The 19512-nt window shown below is 49.9% G+C and overlaps 1 protein-coding gene across 1 annotated transcript in view; it reads left to right on the top strand.

The window, feature by feature from the left end:
- Nucleotides 1-19512, top strand: part of NPHP1 (nephrocystin 1) — a 695982-nt gene that overhangs the window by 246191 nt on the left and 430279 nt on the right. Inside the window, exon 7 of the mRNA XM_078648761.1 lies at nt 16657-16760. Coding sequence (XP_078504887.1) covers nt 16657-16760 — 104 coding nt within the window. The remainder of the gene's footprint in view (nt 1-16656; nt 16761-19512) is intronic.

Below are 19512 nucleotides of genomic sequence, written 5' to 3'. Positions count from 1 at the left end.
TCGGTCCGAGTGCCGTCCAGCCGACAAAAGGCGGTCTCCTTTTTTGTGCTCTCTCGCAGCAGCTCTGCCTACAAGGCTGCTGCACCTCGCATGGCTCGGCCCGCTCTCAGTTCACCGCTGGACCCGGGAATCTCAGGTCCACGGTGGTCTCTCCTCTCTCCGCTGTAGTTGCTGGTCTGGGGGACCCCTATGACCTGAAGGTCCTCTGGAGGGCTTCTCACCTCCGGACCCGTCTCCACTCCTGGCGCAGCTCTGCTATGCAAGTCCACGGCGCTCCATGCAGAATTAGGCCACTCCGCACTTCTTTCCTGTGCAGACCCTGCCGGAGGCTCCTCGGCGGCTTTGAGGCTTCCCCTCAGCCCCCAGGGCTCAGATCTGCGCCTCTGGAGCTGCGGGGAACAGATTATTTTACGGATGGTGGGGGGATTAGGCGGTATGTGGGTGAGAGGGACTACCGCAAGTGGCCATCTTGTGCGGCAGTTGTCCACACCCCCCATAAGTAGCTACATTTCAATGGTATGCATCATGGAGGGATCTGCACTTGCCAGGAGTAAATCTGTGGTTGTGCCCAGAATTAGACTAAACTTGATGAGGTGGCAGATCTTTCTCGTATACCGCAGCTGAACTCTAGAGCACTGCTATGTCACATTACTTTGATACAAACTCAGCTGTTATTCCGGAGAAGCCTTAAAATTCGGCTTTGTACTGTTTGGTGCTACTCTGTTGATGCAGTTCTTTTGTTCTACTTTCCATGTTTGCGCAGGGTTGTGGAATTTAATAAATATCTACTTCTCCATGTGGCAGGTTTCTTCATAAATCTATTTGTCCTCTAACTAAATCCACTTGTCCTTTTTATACCATGTAATGCAGCAACAAATTATGGCAGCAATCTAATTATTAAAAAGAGCTCTGATATAGCCTCTCTGATGCCAGGATCTTATGCCAGAATAGGGTTTGAATACTAGCAATTACTTTATCTTGCCATGTTTCCGCAGATACTGGGGCTGATTTCCAGAGCTGGAATGCCCTTTTGAGTCTGTGCAAACCTACTAAATTGTATGTCTTAAGAGTTTTCACCGACCCTTCTCTAATCTTTTCCCATACAGAGAAAGGTTGACAATTTCCTCCTGACACTGGCAGACTTAAAACTTCTTCCAGGGTTGGGAAAAAAAGTGGTTGGAGGGAAAATGAACTTGCTAACACTCAGATTTTCGCATGAGCTGATCTACATATGCATATTTGTTCATGCTAAAATGAAGTTCACAAATATTTTCTAGGAGTACTATTTCTTGGCCTACTTCTGTAAGTTCTTGTAAATTCACAAAAGCTGTATATCTGCACTTAATGCACGGACATGTATTATGGGTGCAATTTTTAGACTTTAGTAATTGGGCCCCTAATTAGGTCTGGCATATACATGATCTTTTGTGTTTATTAAAATTCTGTCTCTCTTTCTCTGTATATAGGCTGGCTTCACTGTGAGTGACCGCATTCTGCTCTTTCACAAGGAGCATATCTGTACACAAAGTAGTTTTGTTCAGTGCCAGAAAATACTGTAGTAATGTGAGCTTTTTGAGACCAAAAGCAATTTTTGCTTTTGCCAATGTTTGTTATAATGGTGAAGGCCTGGCAGCTCCGACACCAATAAGGTTTTACACAAAACAATTCCAGACCTACTGGCTTTGCTAATGCTTGTTTATTTTTGTTTCCCATAAACTGGTTACATTGATCTTTCATTATGAATATTTTTGGGAAATACTAGCATAACATCAGTACATTTGACTAAATTAGCCTGCAAATAAATTGTACCTAAAGGTTTACAATAGATTAATGATTTTTTTCCCTACTTGCAATTTGTCAATATTTTATTTTGAAAGGAAAGAATCATTAATCTTGCTTTCAAGCTTCTGCACATATTTGCATCTAATCAGAGAGCATTATACAAAGTCTCATATTGATAAACGTTGAAAACGTGTGTACACATTTTTATACGTCAGTAGTGTAGTCCATTTTTACAACATTTACTTAGCACACTCCCCCTAATAATAAAGGCTTTGCATTAACGAACCATAAATACAAGTTTGCACTGCATTAATACATGGACCCAAATATTACCTTAACTGCAGAAAATGTGACACTGTAAACTGGCAACCAAAGGGTTTGTGCTTTAGGGGGTTGGGCCTGCTTGTCCCAAGGACAAAATGCACATGATAACTTGATGCCGTTGACCCCTGACAATATGTCCTAGGCGTCGGGCTGTAGGAATTCCACATCCCTGTTCGGTCTTGAGTATTAAGTGCCTATTCTTTTTGGGATAAATCGTGCCTATACCCCTTCTCGGAGTCTGCTCCAGACCCACACCTGTCTATTAATGGCAAGTCAGTGCACTGGCAATTGTCCATGTTCCGGATACTTATATATAGAGACCCAGCGGACTTGCTCTAGGGAAACCTGGTGCGTGCCATCACTGCGGTGCGAGCGCAAATGTCTTTCTGGGGCACATTACCATTGACAGTCATGGGACGGATTGCACTATTAAAGATGGTGGTACTCCCATGCCTCTTATACTATTTTATGAATCTACTGTCCTGTCTTAAGTCGGCGCTGTTTAAAGGCCTGGAACTGGACATGAGGAAATTCATTTGGAACGGGTCGCGCAGCAGAGTGACCGTGGCCAAGATGTACCCCTCGACAACTAATGGAGGCCTTTCGCTGCCGAATATGGAGCAATACTACCTCGCAGCCCAGCTCCAGTGGGTGCAAGATGACTGAGCGCGTGCCACCTAGAGGACTTTGCGTCTCAGACTCCGGGACTCACGCATCCACAGGTGGTGGAATTATTCCATCCCAGCAGTAAGGGTAGACCGCAAGCCCAACAGTTGTTGGAGATAGCTCACTACTGCTTCCGCCGCAGCCTGCGGATCACACGCTTTCTGATAGATACATCTGCCTTGTGGATTCCTCACCTTGTGAATATCCCCCTGCGTCAGCAGCTTCCGGAAATTCTTTTTGTAGCTTCGCGCCGACGTGGACCGACGTCACAGAGGCACGGCATCGCGCGCGACTCCGCTGACGTCACCGACCCCATATCAGGCCCACGCCCACGTGATGACATCAGTTCCCTTTTTTCCGCGTCGTCGACGCTAACGGTTTTCTAGGGATCGTCCGTAGCTTTTACAGTAACTTTGTTACTTTGTGTTGTTGGTGTTTCATTGTCTTCTCTATCGACATGTCTTCGAAGAAGACCGGATTTAAAGCCTGTGGAGAATGCGGCAAGACCATGTCCATTATGGATCCGCATGAATGCTGTTTATGGTGTCTTAGCTCCGACCACGATGTCGAAGACTGCCGGTCTTGTAAGAAGATGACTCCTAAGGCCCTCCGGGAGAGAGAAGCTAAGCTTATTGTTGCAAAGCTTAAAGGAAGTAAGGAGAAGAAGAAATCGAGGTTGCGGACTCGATGCTCGAGGTCAAGATCTCACTCGAGGTCGCGTTCGGACTCGTCCTCGGCCCATGCTTCGAGATCTTCAAAAAAGAAGCATAAGAAGAGGTCTCATGAATCCCGACATCGCTCGAGGAAAGATTCGGGTTCTAAGCCGAAGTCGCAGGTGAAGCTGGTTGAGAAAGAGGTGGTGTCTTCGGCTTCGGAAGATCAGGACGCCGGGGGTGAGGCGTCGCATGCGAATTCGCCAGGTTCGCCGAAGCAGACAGCGAATCCATCTCCGGTTCCATCCCATTCTCCGGATCGGGAGGATGAAGGTGAGGTGGAGATGGTTGGAGAGGGAGAGGCTCCGTTGCCCGAAGGTCTGTCGACTCCGGTGCACCAGCCTGAAGAGGAAGTCGACGTCGTATCGACTCCACGCCCTCAGGAACAGCCTGGAGGTTCGTACCCAACCTTTCTGGCTCCAGGTCAAGATCAGACGCATTTTCTAAATGCGATGTATGGTATTTATTCCAGGGCTATGTACCCGTCTGGGGCTCCTGTTGGTCCTACGGGTACGATGGCGTTTGGTCTTGGTGTTCCCCAAACCTATGCTCCTGCGCCCTTTACGCCCTTTATGCCAGCTCCGGCGCCGCATTGGCATTTTCCGACGCCGGCGAGGCCTTCCACTCCGAAGCCATCGACGCCGAAGTCTTCGATGCCGAATCCTTCGACACCGATTCCATCATCCCTGATGCCGAACCCTGAGCGATGTCGTGGGATTCTTCCTCGTCCGGCGTCGGGCTCGGCGCCGGCACCGGCTTCGACGGAGCCGTCAGTGGATCCAGCGGCTTCGAATGTGAAGCGCAGCTCAGCCCTCCACAGGGCTTGGTCGCCCCACTCACTGCTGCCGCTCCTGCCTGCCTTGCCGCCTCCTGCCTGCAGATTCCTTCGCTCGCTGCCCGCTCTCTGCCCGCTGCTCCTGGGAATTTCCCGCTGCTCCTGGGAATTTCCCGCTGCCCGCTGCTTCTTGGAATTTCCCGCCGCTGCCTCCCTGCGGCCCCGCCCCCCTGTGATTCCATTCGCTGCCCGCACCCGCCACCCAGCTGCTCCTCCCTCCCGGCTCCTTACTTATGACGCCCCCACAGCGACCGCGCAGCGGACGCGCGCAGCGGGAGCGCCGATTGAGCGCCGAAGGTGCGCCAAAGGTAAGCCCGTCTGCGCCCGTCCGCGCCTGGCCCGCGCCCACCGCCAGGACCCCTGGCCCTCCCCGCCGAGGCAAGACGACCCGACTGACCTACGACGCCGCCACTCTCAACGCACTCAATGCCGGCCGGACCCACGCCTGCTGCCGAGCCACCCTGAGACGTACCCACGGACCCTTCACCTGCTGCACCTGCAAGTTCACCTGCCTCCGAACCTGCCCCGCACCCGCCAAGACAAACACCAGCAGCAACCACCTCAAGTGCATCCTGATCAACACCCGCTCCGTCCACAGACACGCCGTGGAACTCTGGAACCTCCTCGACGCTACATCACCGGACGTCGCCTTCCTCACGGAAACCTGGATGAACGCCTCCTCTGCACCCGTCATCGCCATCGCCATCCCGGACGGGTACAAGATCATCAGGAGGGACCGCATCAACCAGACCGGAGGTGGCATCGCCATCGTCCACAGGAACACCATCCGCATCACGACCGACGCCAACGACTCCTTCGCCGCAGCCGAACATCTCCACTTCCAGATTCACACCGACCCTAAGACGACCCTCAGAGGCACCCTCGTCTACAGACCCCCGGGACCACGCACACAATTCAGCGAAGACATCACAGACTTCATCAGCCCGCACGCCCTCCCCTCCCCTCCACTGACTACATCCTCCTCGGGGACCTCAACTTCCACCTGGAGAACAACAAGGACCGCAACACCACCGCCCTGCTGGAAAACCTCGCCAACCTCGGACTCAAGCAACTGGTCAACACCCCCACCCACTACGCCGGCCACACGCTTGATCCCGTCTTCTCTTCCAGCAAGTACATCACCTTCAGCCACGCCACCGGACTCCACTGGACCGACCACAGCTGCGTCCACTTCAGCTTCAAAAGATCCACGACCCACCACCACCCGCAACAGGTACCTCACAGGAATTGGAGCAAGATCACCGCAGACCAGCTCACCACCTCCCTCAGCCAGAGCCCACAGGCCAACACAACGGACCCCAACGAAGCAGCCCGCAACTTCACACAGTGGCTGACCGCCTGCGCCGACGACCTCGCGCCACTAAAGAACCCTCCCAGCAGACCCAGAAGCAAGAAGCATCCTGGTTCACCGACGACCTCAAGGACTCCAAGAAGACCTGCCGCACCCTCGAGAAAGCCTGGCTCCTCGACCGGACCACCGACAACATGACCACCCTCAAACACGCTACCCGCAAGCACCACCAGCTCATCCGCACCACCAAGAAGAAATCCCTGAAGGAACGACTGGACAACAACGCCCACGACAGCAAAGAGCTCTTCACTATCGTCAAGGAGTTCTCCAACCCCAGCACCGGCACCAACGGCATCACTCCGTCACAAGACCTCTGCGACTCCCTCGCCTCGTTCTTCCACCGCAAGATCGCCGACATCCACAACAGCTTCGGTGCCCCACCCACGCACCCAACCGTCGAACCAATGCCCCCCACCGCCACCCTTCGCACCTGGACCACGGTGACCACCGAAGACACAGCCCGCACGATGAACACCATCCACTCCGGATCACCGACCGACCCCTGCCCACACCAAGTCTTCAACAAGGCCGACTCCACCATCGCACCCCAACTCCGGAACATCATCAACGCCTCCTTCAACACCGCCACCTTCCCGGAGAGCTGGAAGCACGCCGAGATCAGCGCCCTCCTGAAGAAACCTACAGCGGACCCCACCGATCTCAAAAACTTCCGCCCCATCTCGCTCCTCCCTTTTCCTGCTAAAGTCATCGAGAAGAACGTCAACAGACAGCTGACCGCCTTCCTCGAGACGAACGGATCCCTCGACCCCTCGCAGTCCGGCTTCAGAGCCAACCACAGCACCGAGACCGCCCTCATCGCAGCCACCGACGACATCCGGACCCTGCTTCACAAGGGGGAAACAGTGGCCCTCATCCTCCTGGACCTCTCCGCTGCGTTCGACACGGTCTGCCACCGCACCCTAGTCCAGTGCCTCAGCAACATTGGTATCCAAGAGAAGGCACTGGAGTGGATCATCTCGTTCCTCGCCGGAAGAACACAAAGAGTCCGCCTCCCCCCGTTTCGCTCCGAGGCCACCGAAGTCATCTGCGGCGTCCCGCAAGGATCTTCACTCAGCCCCACCCTCTTCAACATCTACATGAAATCTCTCGCACCCATTGCACGCCAGCACAACCTCAACATCATCTCTTACGCCGACAACACCCAGCTGATCCTCTCCCTCACCAGAGACCCCGACACCGCCAGAACCTGCCTACACGAAGGGATGAAAGACGTCGCCGAGTGGATGAAGGACAGCCGCCTGAAACTGAACTCGGACAAGATGGAAGTCCTCATCCTGGGATCTTCGCCCTCCGCCTGGGACGACTCCTGGTGGCCCCCAGCCCTGGGCACCGCACCCAAGCCAACCGACCACGCACGCAACCTGGGCTTCATCCTGGACCCCTCCCTCTCGATGACCAGACAAGTCAACGCCGTCTCCTCATCGTGCTTCAACACCCTGCGTATGCTTCGCAAGATCTTCCGCTGGATCCCGACCGAGACCAGGAAGACTGTCACCCAGGCACTCGTCACCAGCCGACTGGACTACGGAAACGCCCTCTACGCCGGAACCACAGCCAAGCTACAGAAAAGACTCCAGCGCATCCAGAACGCCTCCGCCCGACTCATCCTGGATGTCCCCCGACGCAGCCACATCTCCAGCCACCTGAGGAACCTGCACTGGCTCCCCATCGACAAGAGGATCACGCTCGGGCTCCTCACCCACGCCCACAAGTCTCTCCACGACCTGGGCCCCAAGTACCTCAACGACTGCCTGACCTTCTACACGCCCATCCGCCAGCTACGGTCCACCAGCCTCGCCGGTCCACCAGCCTCGCCCTCGCAGCCGTACCACGCATCCGAAGAGCCACCGCCGGAGGAAGAACCTTCTCTTACCTGGCTGCCAAGACTTGGAACTCCCTCCCCATCCACCTTCGGCTGACCCAGGACCATCTCGCCTTCAGAAAACAACTCAAGACCTGGCTGTTCGAGCAGTAGCATACCCCTCCCCCCAAGCGCCTTGAGACCCTCCCGGGTGAGTAGTGCGCTATACAAATGGCATGATTTTTTTTTAATTTTTTTTTGGGAAAACCTTTATTCACACCAAAGTGTACACAGCTATTCAGCCGAACATCCCGGGGGTACGGCAGCACATCATAAATATAAAGTTTGCGGCACACACGGACCATAATAACAGGATACATGAGGTTCAATTTGAAGTTTAGAATCAGGATGGACTCAAATAACACGTATGGTTTTCCCCTATACAATAAAAGTATAGATAAAAAAAGGGGGGGGAGAAAAGGGAGGAGAAATCAGGTGCCAAATTAGAACATAATCATCGGGTGAGCGGGCCAAAGGAACTAATCCGAAACCTTGAACAATGTCAAATAGAAGAACGTAGGATAAGCAGGCATACAATCACTATACGCAACGATCATGCGCCCGCTCAATGCTACAGTGAACAAGAGAATTGAGGCACATACTACAGTAAAATCTCGAGATTCCAAAGGGTGACCAAATGTACTGATTTCAAACCCATAGGAAAAAGGGAAAGAAAAGCGGAAAAACAAAAGGGGAAAAAAGGCCATAGAAATAATAATTGAAAACAATAAAGCCCCACCCCCCAGCCCCCCACCCCGCACCCCTGCGGATGGCTACAGCCTACCCCCCCAGCAGCGTGCCTGTCGCCCCGTAACAAAACCCGAAATATAGGAAGAGTGTAGAGTGAAAAAGAAGGAAAAAGAAAGGAAAGAAATAGGGAGGAGGAGAAACTACCAGAATAATCGCCCCTGAACCTCCCCCACCGCCCATCGACTCGCGCCGCCCAAAGCTGAAGCAACAATCAAGAAATTCGAATAGTACAGGACTACAATGGGAAAACGTTAAACAACATCCAAAAGCCCTCAAAGCAGAGCATAAGTGTCCCTCTCAACTCCCAGCGGCTCAGCTGCCATCTCCGTCCAACCGTTTCATCCCTGACCCCTCCGAAGCATCGAGCAAACACCGTCCAGTAGAGCCTCAGAAGCCTTTAAAAAGTCAGAACGGTAGGGCAGGTCAAGAATCCGTGGCGTGCGTCCACTGAACCCACAGTTTGCCTCGCAGTCCTCCTCAGCCACTGTGGTCACCATCACCAAGTCAATGTCACGGGGCACGACAGTCAACAGACCTACACAAGAGACCGGGACCACAAAGGGGTCATACATCCCTTGATCTCCATCGAGCCCCGGGGGAGGGCTGTAGCATACCGTGACTCCAACAATCAGGGCCCCCGGCAGTGGAATCAAGTTGCCGTCCCCTGGAGTGGGGTCGGTAGCGCCTCGAGACAGAGACAGTGGAGGCAAATCGGTGGCACAGCTGCGATCTCGGTCCTCCCCCCGGCAGTCCGGATCATGGCGGTCGTCGATAGGAGCGGACACCAGGCGCGGCCGCTCGGCGCCAGTGATACCGGCTCAAAGACGGCTCATTCCGTCCCTGGGCTACCGCCCCACGCTCCGCACACCACATCAGTGGGCAGCCGATGGCACCGAACAGGATATCTGAAGCAGGGTCGTCCGTTGACGAAAAAACACACCTTCGGGCAGCAGAGCACAAATGCTGAACTGTGGCCCCACACTGACGGCAGCACAGGCTCCGGGCCATAAACCCCCCGAAGGGGCAGTCCGGTGCTGGCAGCAATGCTATTTGCGTGTATCTGGTCAATCGCCCCCCACAAACTCCAGGACGAGAAGGTCAGTTATGTGGCAAGAGGCCGGCATCCGGTCAGGTGTCACGGCCGATGTTGTGCTTCTGCGCCCCGGCAGGGCCAGTACTCCAGACCCTGGCTCGTAAGCAGTCGGAGGCCGGAGATTTACACACGGCGTAACTCAGCGAATCGGAGCGCTGGAAGACTCGGGATCAAAACGATCGACCCAGCAATCCATCAGCTGTGCGGGAGTCGGACTAAAAATCAGGATGCGAGACAGGATATACGGCCGGCGGACGGTGGTCAGAGGAGCCGAGGACTCAGGCGACCATCTTGCTTCGCTACGTAGCTCCGCCTCCACAAATGGCATGATTGATTGATTGATTGATTGATAGGTCGAGGCGTGAAGCCCAGAGACTGATGGAGGAAGAGAGATATCGTGAGGAGTATTTGGAGGAGGGTGAGCTGCAGGATCCTGAGGACCCTTTTGAGGATCTTTCAGTGGCCAGTGGCCTTGAACTGTCCCCTGAGTGGGATTTGGTTTCAGTACCGGATGAACCCTCTAAAGATGCGGCTCCTTACCATATTGTGATTCAGAAGGCTGCAAGTTTGTTGAACATTGCTTTACCTACTGCTGAGTTCAAGTCAAATCTTCTCACAGAGGTCCTTCACTCTCCATCATCAGTGTCTGAACCATTGCTGCCCTTTAATGATGCCCTTAAAGATCCAATTTTAGAAGTTTGGAAGAAACCTTTGTCAGCCCCTGCTGCGTCTAGAGCTGTTGCCAGGAGGTACAGAGCTGCTCCTGATGACTCAGAATTTTTATCCACTCACCCTCTGCCTGAGAGTTTGGTGGTGCAGGCGGCCTGTTCCAAACGATCAACGGGAGCTTTTCCTCAGGTTACAGCTGAAAAAGAGTCGAGAAAGCAGGATCAGGCTGCTTAAAAGGTTTTCTCCTTCGCCAGTATGGCACTGAAGTCCACAAATGCGACCTGCCTGATGGGGCGTTATATTCACACCCTTATGGACACTGTAAAACAGTTGGTGCCCAAATTGCCGGAAGTGGATAGAAAGAACTTCCAAGAAGTTATCTCTGATACTCAGGCTGCAGCGAGGCAGGTGATTCAGAGTGGATTAGACATGGCGGACTCTGTGGCAAGGGTCATGGGCTCTTCTGTAGCAACGAGGAAAGCTGCGTGGCTGAAGTCGAGTGAATTTTCGACAGATGTCCAGTCTGCATTGATGGATCTCCCGTTCGACGGGTCTGGTTTATTGGGCAAGAAGGCAGACGCTGCTTTAGAACGCTTTAAAGACAGCAGGGCGACGGCTAAGTCATTGGGCCTTCAGACCAGGGGCAGTTTTGGGAGACGTTCTAGAGGATTTAGCAGATCTTCTTTTCGATCCTACAAGACAACGCAGCAGCAGCCACAGCAGCAGCAAAACACGCTGTACAGGTCTTATAGGGGCAAGCAAAGAGCCCGTTCTCGAGGCCGTCAAGCTTCCTCCTCTTCCTCCTCTTCCCAGTCCCAGCCCCCTGCCAACGCAGCAAAGCAGCCCTAGATCCGCCATTCCGGATCATGTGGGTCCAGTGGGGGGGTCGACTTACCCATTTCCTACGAGATTGGGAATTGATTACATCGGATCTTTGGGTTCTCAATCTCGTGGGGAATGGGTATGCTCTTCCTTTTCGGGAGTTTCCCCCAAATTACCCTCCTTGCCAGGGTTTTTGTTCGTAGGACCACCTGCTTCTCCTGCAGGAAGAAGTCCTGGCACTATTCAGAAAAGGTGCGATAGAGGTGGTTCCGGAGCAGGAGAGGGGTCAGGGATGCTACTCCCGGTATTTTCTGATCCCCAAGAAGGATGGCAGGCTTTGGCCAATTCTGGATCTCAGGATCTTGAACCTTTACCTGAAACAGGAAAAGTTCAAGATGCTCACTCTTGCACAGGTTCTTCAAGCGCTGCTGGAAGAGGACTGGATGGTGTTGATCGACTTGCAGGATGCGTATTTTCATATTCCCATCTTGAAGTCGCACAGAAAGTATCTCCGTTTTATGGTTGGGTCGCAACACTACCAGTTTGCGGTCCTTCCGTTTGGTCTTACTACTGCGCCTCGAGTCTTCACCAAGGTGATGGCAGTGGTGGCAGCACATCTCAGGAGGTCGGGGATACCTGTATTCCCGTATCTGGACGACTGGCTGATCAAAGCGGAGTCGCCGGAGAAGGTGCTCCATCATCTGCAAGAGACAACTCAGTTGTTGCACAGGTTGGGTTTTTCGATAAATGTACCCAAGTCTCACCTGGTGCCCTCCCAGCGCAACCTGTTCATAGGTGCGGTACTGGACACTACTGTATGCCGTGCATTCCCTCCTCCTCAAAGGATTCGCGACATACAGGAAATGTTTCCTATGTTCTACAATGGAGCGGTTGTTCCAGTCCTGAAGGTCTTACGTCTGCTCGGTCTGATGGCTTCTTGCATTCTGTTGGTCAACCATGCACGCTGGCACATGAGGGCACTCCAGTGGTGCCTCCGCAGGCAGTGGTATCAGCACAACGGAGAATTCAGGGAGTCAGTGAAGATCTCCAGAGAAACTGCAGCGGATCTGTCTTGGTGGAGCGTGGAAGGCAATCTGTCACTAGGAAAGCCTTTTCAACTTCCTCCATCGGTGGCCACGGTAATAACGGATGCATCCACTCTAGGGTGGGGTGCTCATCTGGGGGATCTGGAGGTCAAGGGTCTTTGGTCTCCAGAGGAAAGGTTGCTTCACATCAACCTGCTGGAATTACGGGCGATACGTCTGGCGCTCAAGGCCTTCCTCCCTTCCCTTCGCGGTCGGTCAGTTCAGGTCCTGACGGACAACACGACCGCGATGTGGTATGTCAACAAGCAGGTTGGAGTGGGGTCGCAGTGTCTCTGCAGAGAGGCTCTACGACTCTGGTCCTGGGTTCAGGACCACCAGATTTGTCTGATGGCAAATCATCTGGCCGGGGTTCTGAACGTTCGTGCGGACAGTCTCAGTCGGCAGTTCTCTGCCGACCACGAGTGGAGGCTTCATCCAGAGGTAGTTCGTCACGTCTTTCGGACGTGGGGAACTCCTCGGGTGGACCTGTTCGCCACTCGCGAGAATGCTCACTGCCCGTCATTCTGCAGTCTCCAGTTTCCGATGCAGGAAACCTTGGGGGACGCGTTTCAGTTGAGTTGGGACTCGCAACTCCTTTACGCGTTTCCTCCCATACCCTTGATTCCTCGGGTTCTGAAGAAGATTCGCCAAGACCGGGCCCAAGTCCTATTGATCGCCCCGGATTGGCCAAGAAGGGTGTGGTACTCAGACCTTTTCCACCTCTCCTCTCACCCGCCGCTCCGTCTCCCTCACAGGGCAGATCTCCTCTCCCAGATGGAGGGGCAGGTTCTACACCCCCACCTCCAGACCTTACACCTTCATGCCTGGAGATTGAACGGGGCAACCTGAGTTCTTTTTCTCTCCCACACGATGTGGTGGATGTCATTTTGTCAGCCAGGTGTGACTCCACTAAGTCCATTTATTCCTATAGATGGTCAAAGTTCGTTGCTTGGTGTGGGGAGAAGTCCATTGACCCTTTAAGGGCTCGTTTGTCCAATATTCTTCAATTTGCTCTTTCCTTGGCCCAGCAGGGTTTTGCGGTGGCAAACATTAAGGGTTATTTGTCGGCCTTATCGGCTTTCCTTTGTTTGCCTGACCAGCCCTCTTTGTTTAAGTCACCTATTGTTTTACGGTTCATCAAGGGCCTTACCAATAAATTTCCGCCCACTCCTTTTATTGTACCCCAATGGGACTTGACCCTTGTTCTTACATTTTTGATGGGTTCACCTTTTGAGCCTTTGCACTCATGTCCCTGAGGCTTTTGTCTTTCAAGACGGTCTTCCTTGTAGCAATTACCTCTGCAAGGAGGGTAAGTGAGCTTCAAGCTCTTAGTTCAAAGCCCCCGTTTTTATCCGTTCATGCTGATCGAATGGTTCTTAGGACCAGGGCTGCTTTTCTGCCGAAGGTGGTAACTCCTTTCCACCTGGGGCAATCCGTTACCCTCCCTACCTTTTATCCTCCCCCTCACCCTTCCAAGGAGGAGGAGCGGCTTCATCGCTTGGACCCAAAGAGAGCAGTCAGTTTCTATCTCTATAGGGCTAGAGACTATCGTGTTGATGATCAGCTCTTCGTGGGTTTTGCTGGCTGCAAAAAGGGCAAAGCGGTGCACAAGCGCACACTTTCTAGATGGATAATCCTGTGCATCAAGATTTGCTACTCTCTGGCCGGTAAGGACCCTCCTGAGGGTATAAGGGCTCATTCCACTAGAGCTAAGTCTGCAACGTCTGCTCTTTCTAGAGGTGTGCCCGTAGAAGACATTTGCAGAGCCGCGACTTGGGCCTCCCTCCACACTTTCGCGAAGCATTACTGCTTGGATACCGAGGTGAGGAGGGACGGCCACTTTGTGCGCTCTGTCCTCCAGGATTTCTTGGTATAGAAGAGTGGACCCCCTCCTCCGGGAGTGGCGACTGCTGTGGGACTCTATTCACAAGGTGAGGAATCCACAAGGCAGATGTATCTATCAGAAGAACAAGTTACTTACCTTCGGTAATGCTTTTTCTGGTAGATACAGTATCTGCCTGTGGATTCCTCACTGACCCGCCCGCCTCCCCGTTGTCCACTCTTGTATACCATGTTTGTTGTATATATTTATATATATATATTGTCAAAGGAAATGTTTATTGCATTTTGCTTTCCTTTATTGTTTTCGCACTATGTGTGTAATCTGGACATTGTGTACTGTGTATACTTTGTATTGTTCTACTGCCATTGGTCCGTCCGTGTGCCTCGAAGGCACGGAAAAAAGGGGCGGAACTGATGTCATCACACCAGCGTGGGCCTGATATGGGGTCGGTGACGTCAGCGGAGTCACGCGCGATGCCGTGCATCTGTGACATCGGTCCACGTCGGCGCGAAGCTACAAAAAGAATTTCCGGAAGCTGCTGACGCAGGGGGATATTCACAAGGTGAGGAATCCACAGGCAGATACTGTATCTACCAGAAAAAGCGTTACCGAAGGTAAGTAACTTGTTCGTTTGATCCCATATGTACCGTCCCTACCCATAGTGGGCACGCCCAGAAGGCACCGAGCTATCACTAGTATGGAGCTACTGCAGTGGGAAGAGGTAGGCATCCTAACAGTAGGAGACCTGTACAGTGACGGGCATCTCCTACCTTTCGATGTGCCTGCTGAAAATTCGGGCCTACCACATGGCCAATTCCTGCTGCATGCGTCGGTAATCCGCGCATTGAAGATGGCATGGGGCAACATAGTGCAGGAGCCGGCCACACATTTAACCATACAATACCAACACGGACTAGGGACAGGCCGCCACCTCGTCAAATGGTTTACGGAGTCATTGAGGGTACACACAGCACAGCAACTGAGTTCCCTACGGGCTCATTGGGATGTGGACCTACAGCGTCCCAGCACTGAGCGTGAATGGGTAGCCAGCCTTGAAGGCTCCACTCGTGTCCCGCATAACGCAAGTTTCCTGCTCATCCAGCATTACATAGTGCACAGGGCTTACCTGACACCAGCCAAAATAAATATATATTTCAATTGCACCGACGCCAGCTGACCAAGATGCGGAGAAGTGGGATGCGACCTGCTTCATATGCTATGGTCCTGCCCATACAATCATACTGGGCTGTGCTTAACACAACCTTAGTGCAGGGCTCGAAGCGCCCACTACATTGGTCATACTGGGGTTATACCAGAGGTCCAACAAATATAGGGTAACGTCCCGTTACATAGATCTAGGGCTCATAGTGGCCAAACGTCTGAACACGTGAGGCTTGAAATCTCCTGAGCCTCCTGCAGAGAGGACCTGGTCCCAGTCGCTGCTCTGCTGGGCGCAGGCAGAGAGTATAGTGCTGCATTGAGAGGATGCAATAGGAATTACCACTTGCTGCGGACTGGGACTCGATCCTGACAGAGTTCTACACTTTCTGGCAGAACCAGGCAGAGACACCAAACAACATACTTGGTTGAGGCACGGACCATACTCTGGCAGGTCAACTGGTACACAAGGGTCAAGCCAGAGCAGTCATGGCGCGCTCAGCGACACACAGAGGGCGACACGTGTAATGTTCCTTACTGACGCTTACCCAAGCCAACCAACACAGCAAGCAGTAGACACTAATTGTGGAATAGGAGCCTAGAGGGTGGCATACCATTTGGTCAACATACAACCAAGTGCTGCGCGTAAGCAAACAGATAGGTCCCGTAGAAGGGTGATATATGATGTACACTGTGTTGCACGGTTTCCATGTCTAAATTTTTGAGAGCAGGAGTCAATGTGTTATTTCCCTTGTTATATCAATGTTATGTTGTAAATTGCCTTATCATACATTCACTAGGTCAACGTAGCCATTCTAGCAATGTTGAGTAAGATTCTGATGCCTTAATTTGAGACATCATGCCTTGCAAACCTGCTCAGAGAATCTTATTAAATCAAAACTATATTGTGATACAAATGTGTGACCTGATGTGAATTGGAATTATAAAAAAATCAATAAAAAAATGTAAACAAAAAATACAAAACTTAAGTGCCTGTTCTTTCCATTATGGAAGCATGAATTGCTGCTGCCCACATGGTACCTCCTCAGTGTGTCTTATTGAAGTTTAAGAAAAAATCACCGTCCCAATTGCAAAACTATTGGTTTGTTTTTGCCTCTGGGAGATTCAAAGACTAAGTTTACACTCAGTTGGGTGAATAACTGAATGTGTAAGCTTCAAAGAAAGTTTGTATTACCTTGCAGGTGGGGGGATGTCGAACTATTAGAATGTTCTTTGGCTTGCCATTCTCATGTCTCTTGTAACTCTGTTCTATTTGATATTACGTTTGAAGCATTGTTTGATGGCCGCTTGCTCTTGTGGTATGTTCTTCAAAAAATGTACCTTCACAACCCCCCCAAGCATCTGAAGATGACTCCTTTCTTTAACAACGTGCTCTTATTAGTTAATTGTTGAATTATGTTATATTTTGTGTACATATCATTGTGAGATATTAATTCACTTTGTAAAGTACTTTCACATTTTGCATGATGTTGGGGGAGAGAAACAAGGGATCATTTCCCATTAGGACTAAGCTGAGAAAGAGTTGAGTGGTCCTAGTGAGAGCTTATTAATGTTAGACTGAAATTTGGCTTGTGGCAATTTTGGCTTTTAAACTGTTTCTCATGTGCATCATTACATAACTATTTATTTCACTATCTATAGGTTTTCAGAGAACAAGGATTTAACAGAGAGTCAAGTGAAGGGGAAGGTGAAGAAGATGATGGTGAAGCTGATGAACCCACTGATGGGGCAAATCAAAATCAGAGGTACAGTGGAAAGGCTAAAAGAGATACTTAACCCTTGTAAGACTGGGAGTAGGGACATTGGGAGGTTGGGCCGGAGGACATATAAACAAAAACACACACAAAAGATGCCACTGACCAGTCTATGTAGAACAACATTTCTAAAAGAATTCTTTGAGATCGGTATAGGTGCGCTGTACATTCCAAATAAACTCTGCTAAGTAAAACCGTGCATTATAGACATTATATCGACCTGTGCTCCAAAGAGCAAAACCAAGGCAAGCAATAATTGGTTAAAAAAAGAGAATAATACGATTTTTAAGTACTTTAAAATGAATGCATTATTTGGCATCATTGGTTAAAAAATAGGCCATGGTGAACAATTGCGATGGTCGGTCGCCACAGGCAATAGATGTAAAAAACAGTTGTGGGTGAACACTTATGGTCTGATTTAGGCTTTTGCGAATGGTATACAGTCTGTCAGAGTGACTCAGGAAATTACCTCTGCCACCCAGACCGATTACTGTCCGCCAGATTTTAGAGATTACCTCTGGCCCAGTGGTCAGCTTTGTACCTTGAAGGGAACCACCGTGGACCTTGGAAAGAAGTGCCATCACAGTGGTTCTTTTTAAGGTACAAAAGGTTTGGTGGATATCTGCTGATAGTTTGGATGGTTGTTCACCAAACTTTTAAACTTTTTTTGTTTTTCAGGAATAAACTCCCAAAGCATGAGTTAGTTTCTGAAAAACAGAAAACGAATGACTCCCACACCATAGGAGTTGCTTCCCATGACACAGTGGGTATTTATTTGTGTTTCTTTCTCTCTCCCTCATCACCAGTTTTTACCTGGCCCTGTTGGACAGAAAGAAAGGTCATTACACTGTCCTCCCCAAATATGGCGGGCAGTGTAATGCCCTCCTACTGACAGCCCCACCTCTATCGCGCCATCGGAAGAAGTTTTCTGTCGACAGAGCCAATAGGCGCTCCATCGACCGAAAGCTTGCGGTCCAGCCATCTCTAAATGAAGCGGGCAGACCTAGAGATTGGTGGACAGGGTACAACGGAGTGCCCTGTTTGCCAGATTCTAAACAAGGCCCTTAAAATCAATTGTAGCATGGAATTTTCATAAACTGTGTGTGTGTGTGTGTGTATATATATATATATATATATATATATATATATATATATATATATATATATATATATATATATATATATATATATATATATATATATATATATATATATATATATATATATATATAACCTTCTGGATCGGGTGCATCCTCTTGATGCACTTCTTCGATTTTCATTGATCGCTTATTATGACTGTTCAGTTGTGTTTTTTGAGTAGTTATTTTCTGTTGTGTTAGATAAGTTGAATGAGATAATGATGTTTGTAGAGTGTTAGGTGCCCTGGTGGGTGCGCCAAGTAACTTGAACGATGTTTTGTTGATGTGGGTGCTTGGTTGAGCTTGCTCGGCTTGGGAAATTTGTTTTTAAACTGCCCGTGCTTTCAAAGTATTAGGCTCTGATGTGTAAAACTGTATTTATGTCTGTCTCAATAAGGGATAATGGTGATGGTGTGTCATTCGCATGAACAAATTAGACACCACTGTCTTTTTGTAGCTTCCTGAAGCATTCCTATCGTGATTTATTACTTGGAAAGTGAATCTTTTGCAAGTTCTGTTCTGTGACTACGTAAGAAGACGGTATATTATTCTGAGCATTATAATCACTTTTGAAATATCGCAGCACGAATTGTAACCTTTCTTTAGTCTTTCTTGATTAATGAATTATAATTTGTGTTACATAAGGTACGGTTATGGGTAATTGGCTACTAATTTTGCCAGTTAGGACCTATCATTAAAAAGCATGCATTGGCCTCATCAATCTTTTTGGCTTTGTATAGTGGAAAAGGTTTTACCAAGCTTTTTCATCACAAGTATATTATTTGGCCCTGCCACATTTTTGAGTTTTTACTATTGTCCTGCAAACATACCAACTGCACACAAGAATATTGACTACCACAATATTGTCAAGGGAAGTGGAGATTTACTATTTTTAACTCTGTGATTTGACAATATGTATATCATCAAGGTATATAATGAGGAGAAGAAAAAAGAAGTATTGAGTTACTGTTCTTAACATCACATGTAAGCTAGGGACAAAAAATGGTCCAATTGAAACATTTATAAAATGATGCTTGTTTTACTCGATAACATTTTCTGATACGTGTCAGGATTATTGCAATCTGCTTACCTTGGGAAATCTTGTGGCTATAATGGGCATTATTACATTACTTTTATCTAATCCTTCTAAGGTGTTAATCATAGGCCAGATGAAAACCCACATTTGATTTGAAGGGTATGTGCTGAGACTCAAATGTCTCTCTTAAATAGAATAAGAGGTCAATTTAAAGTGCATACAAATATTTCTAAATCTGAGCTGAAGTTAGAGTACAAAAACGGACAATGTTAAGAACATGGTCTACACACTTCCTCCAATATTTTGTGATCTTTTTAAGTGATGCAATTAGCTCATGTTACAATTACTCACTGTAAAAATACTCAGCTTAATGGCTCTAATGCAAGATAGTTTGGCCATTTTCTGCTGAGGTGTATTATGCATTTTCCTTTGCTCATAACATTTTCTTCTTTTGGATGAAGCAGTGTAATTAAACAATAGTAGCACTATTCTGCAGCATGTCACATTCAGCATTGTTTGTTAGTCCCGCCACTTCTTTTTAGGATTTGTGCTCTGTCTATCACTACTT

The sequence above is a fragment of the Lissotriton helveticus genome, chromosome 6 (assembly GCF_964261635.1).
Source record: "Lissotriton helveticus chromosome 6, aLisHel1.1, whole genome shotgun sequence".
NCBI classification, from domain to species: domain Eukaryota; kingdom Metazoa; phylum Chordata; class Amphibia; order Caudata; family Salamandridae; genus Lissotriton; species Lissotriton helveticus.
The sequence above is the reverse complement of the archived record's forward strand: the minus strand, read 5'-3'. Positions and strand labels throughout refer to the sequence as shown.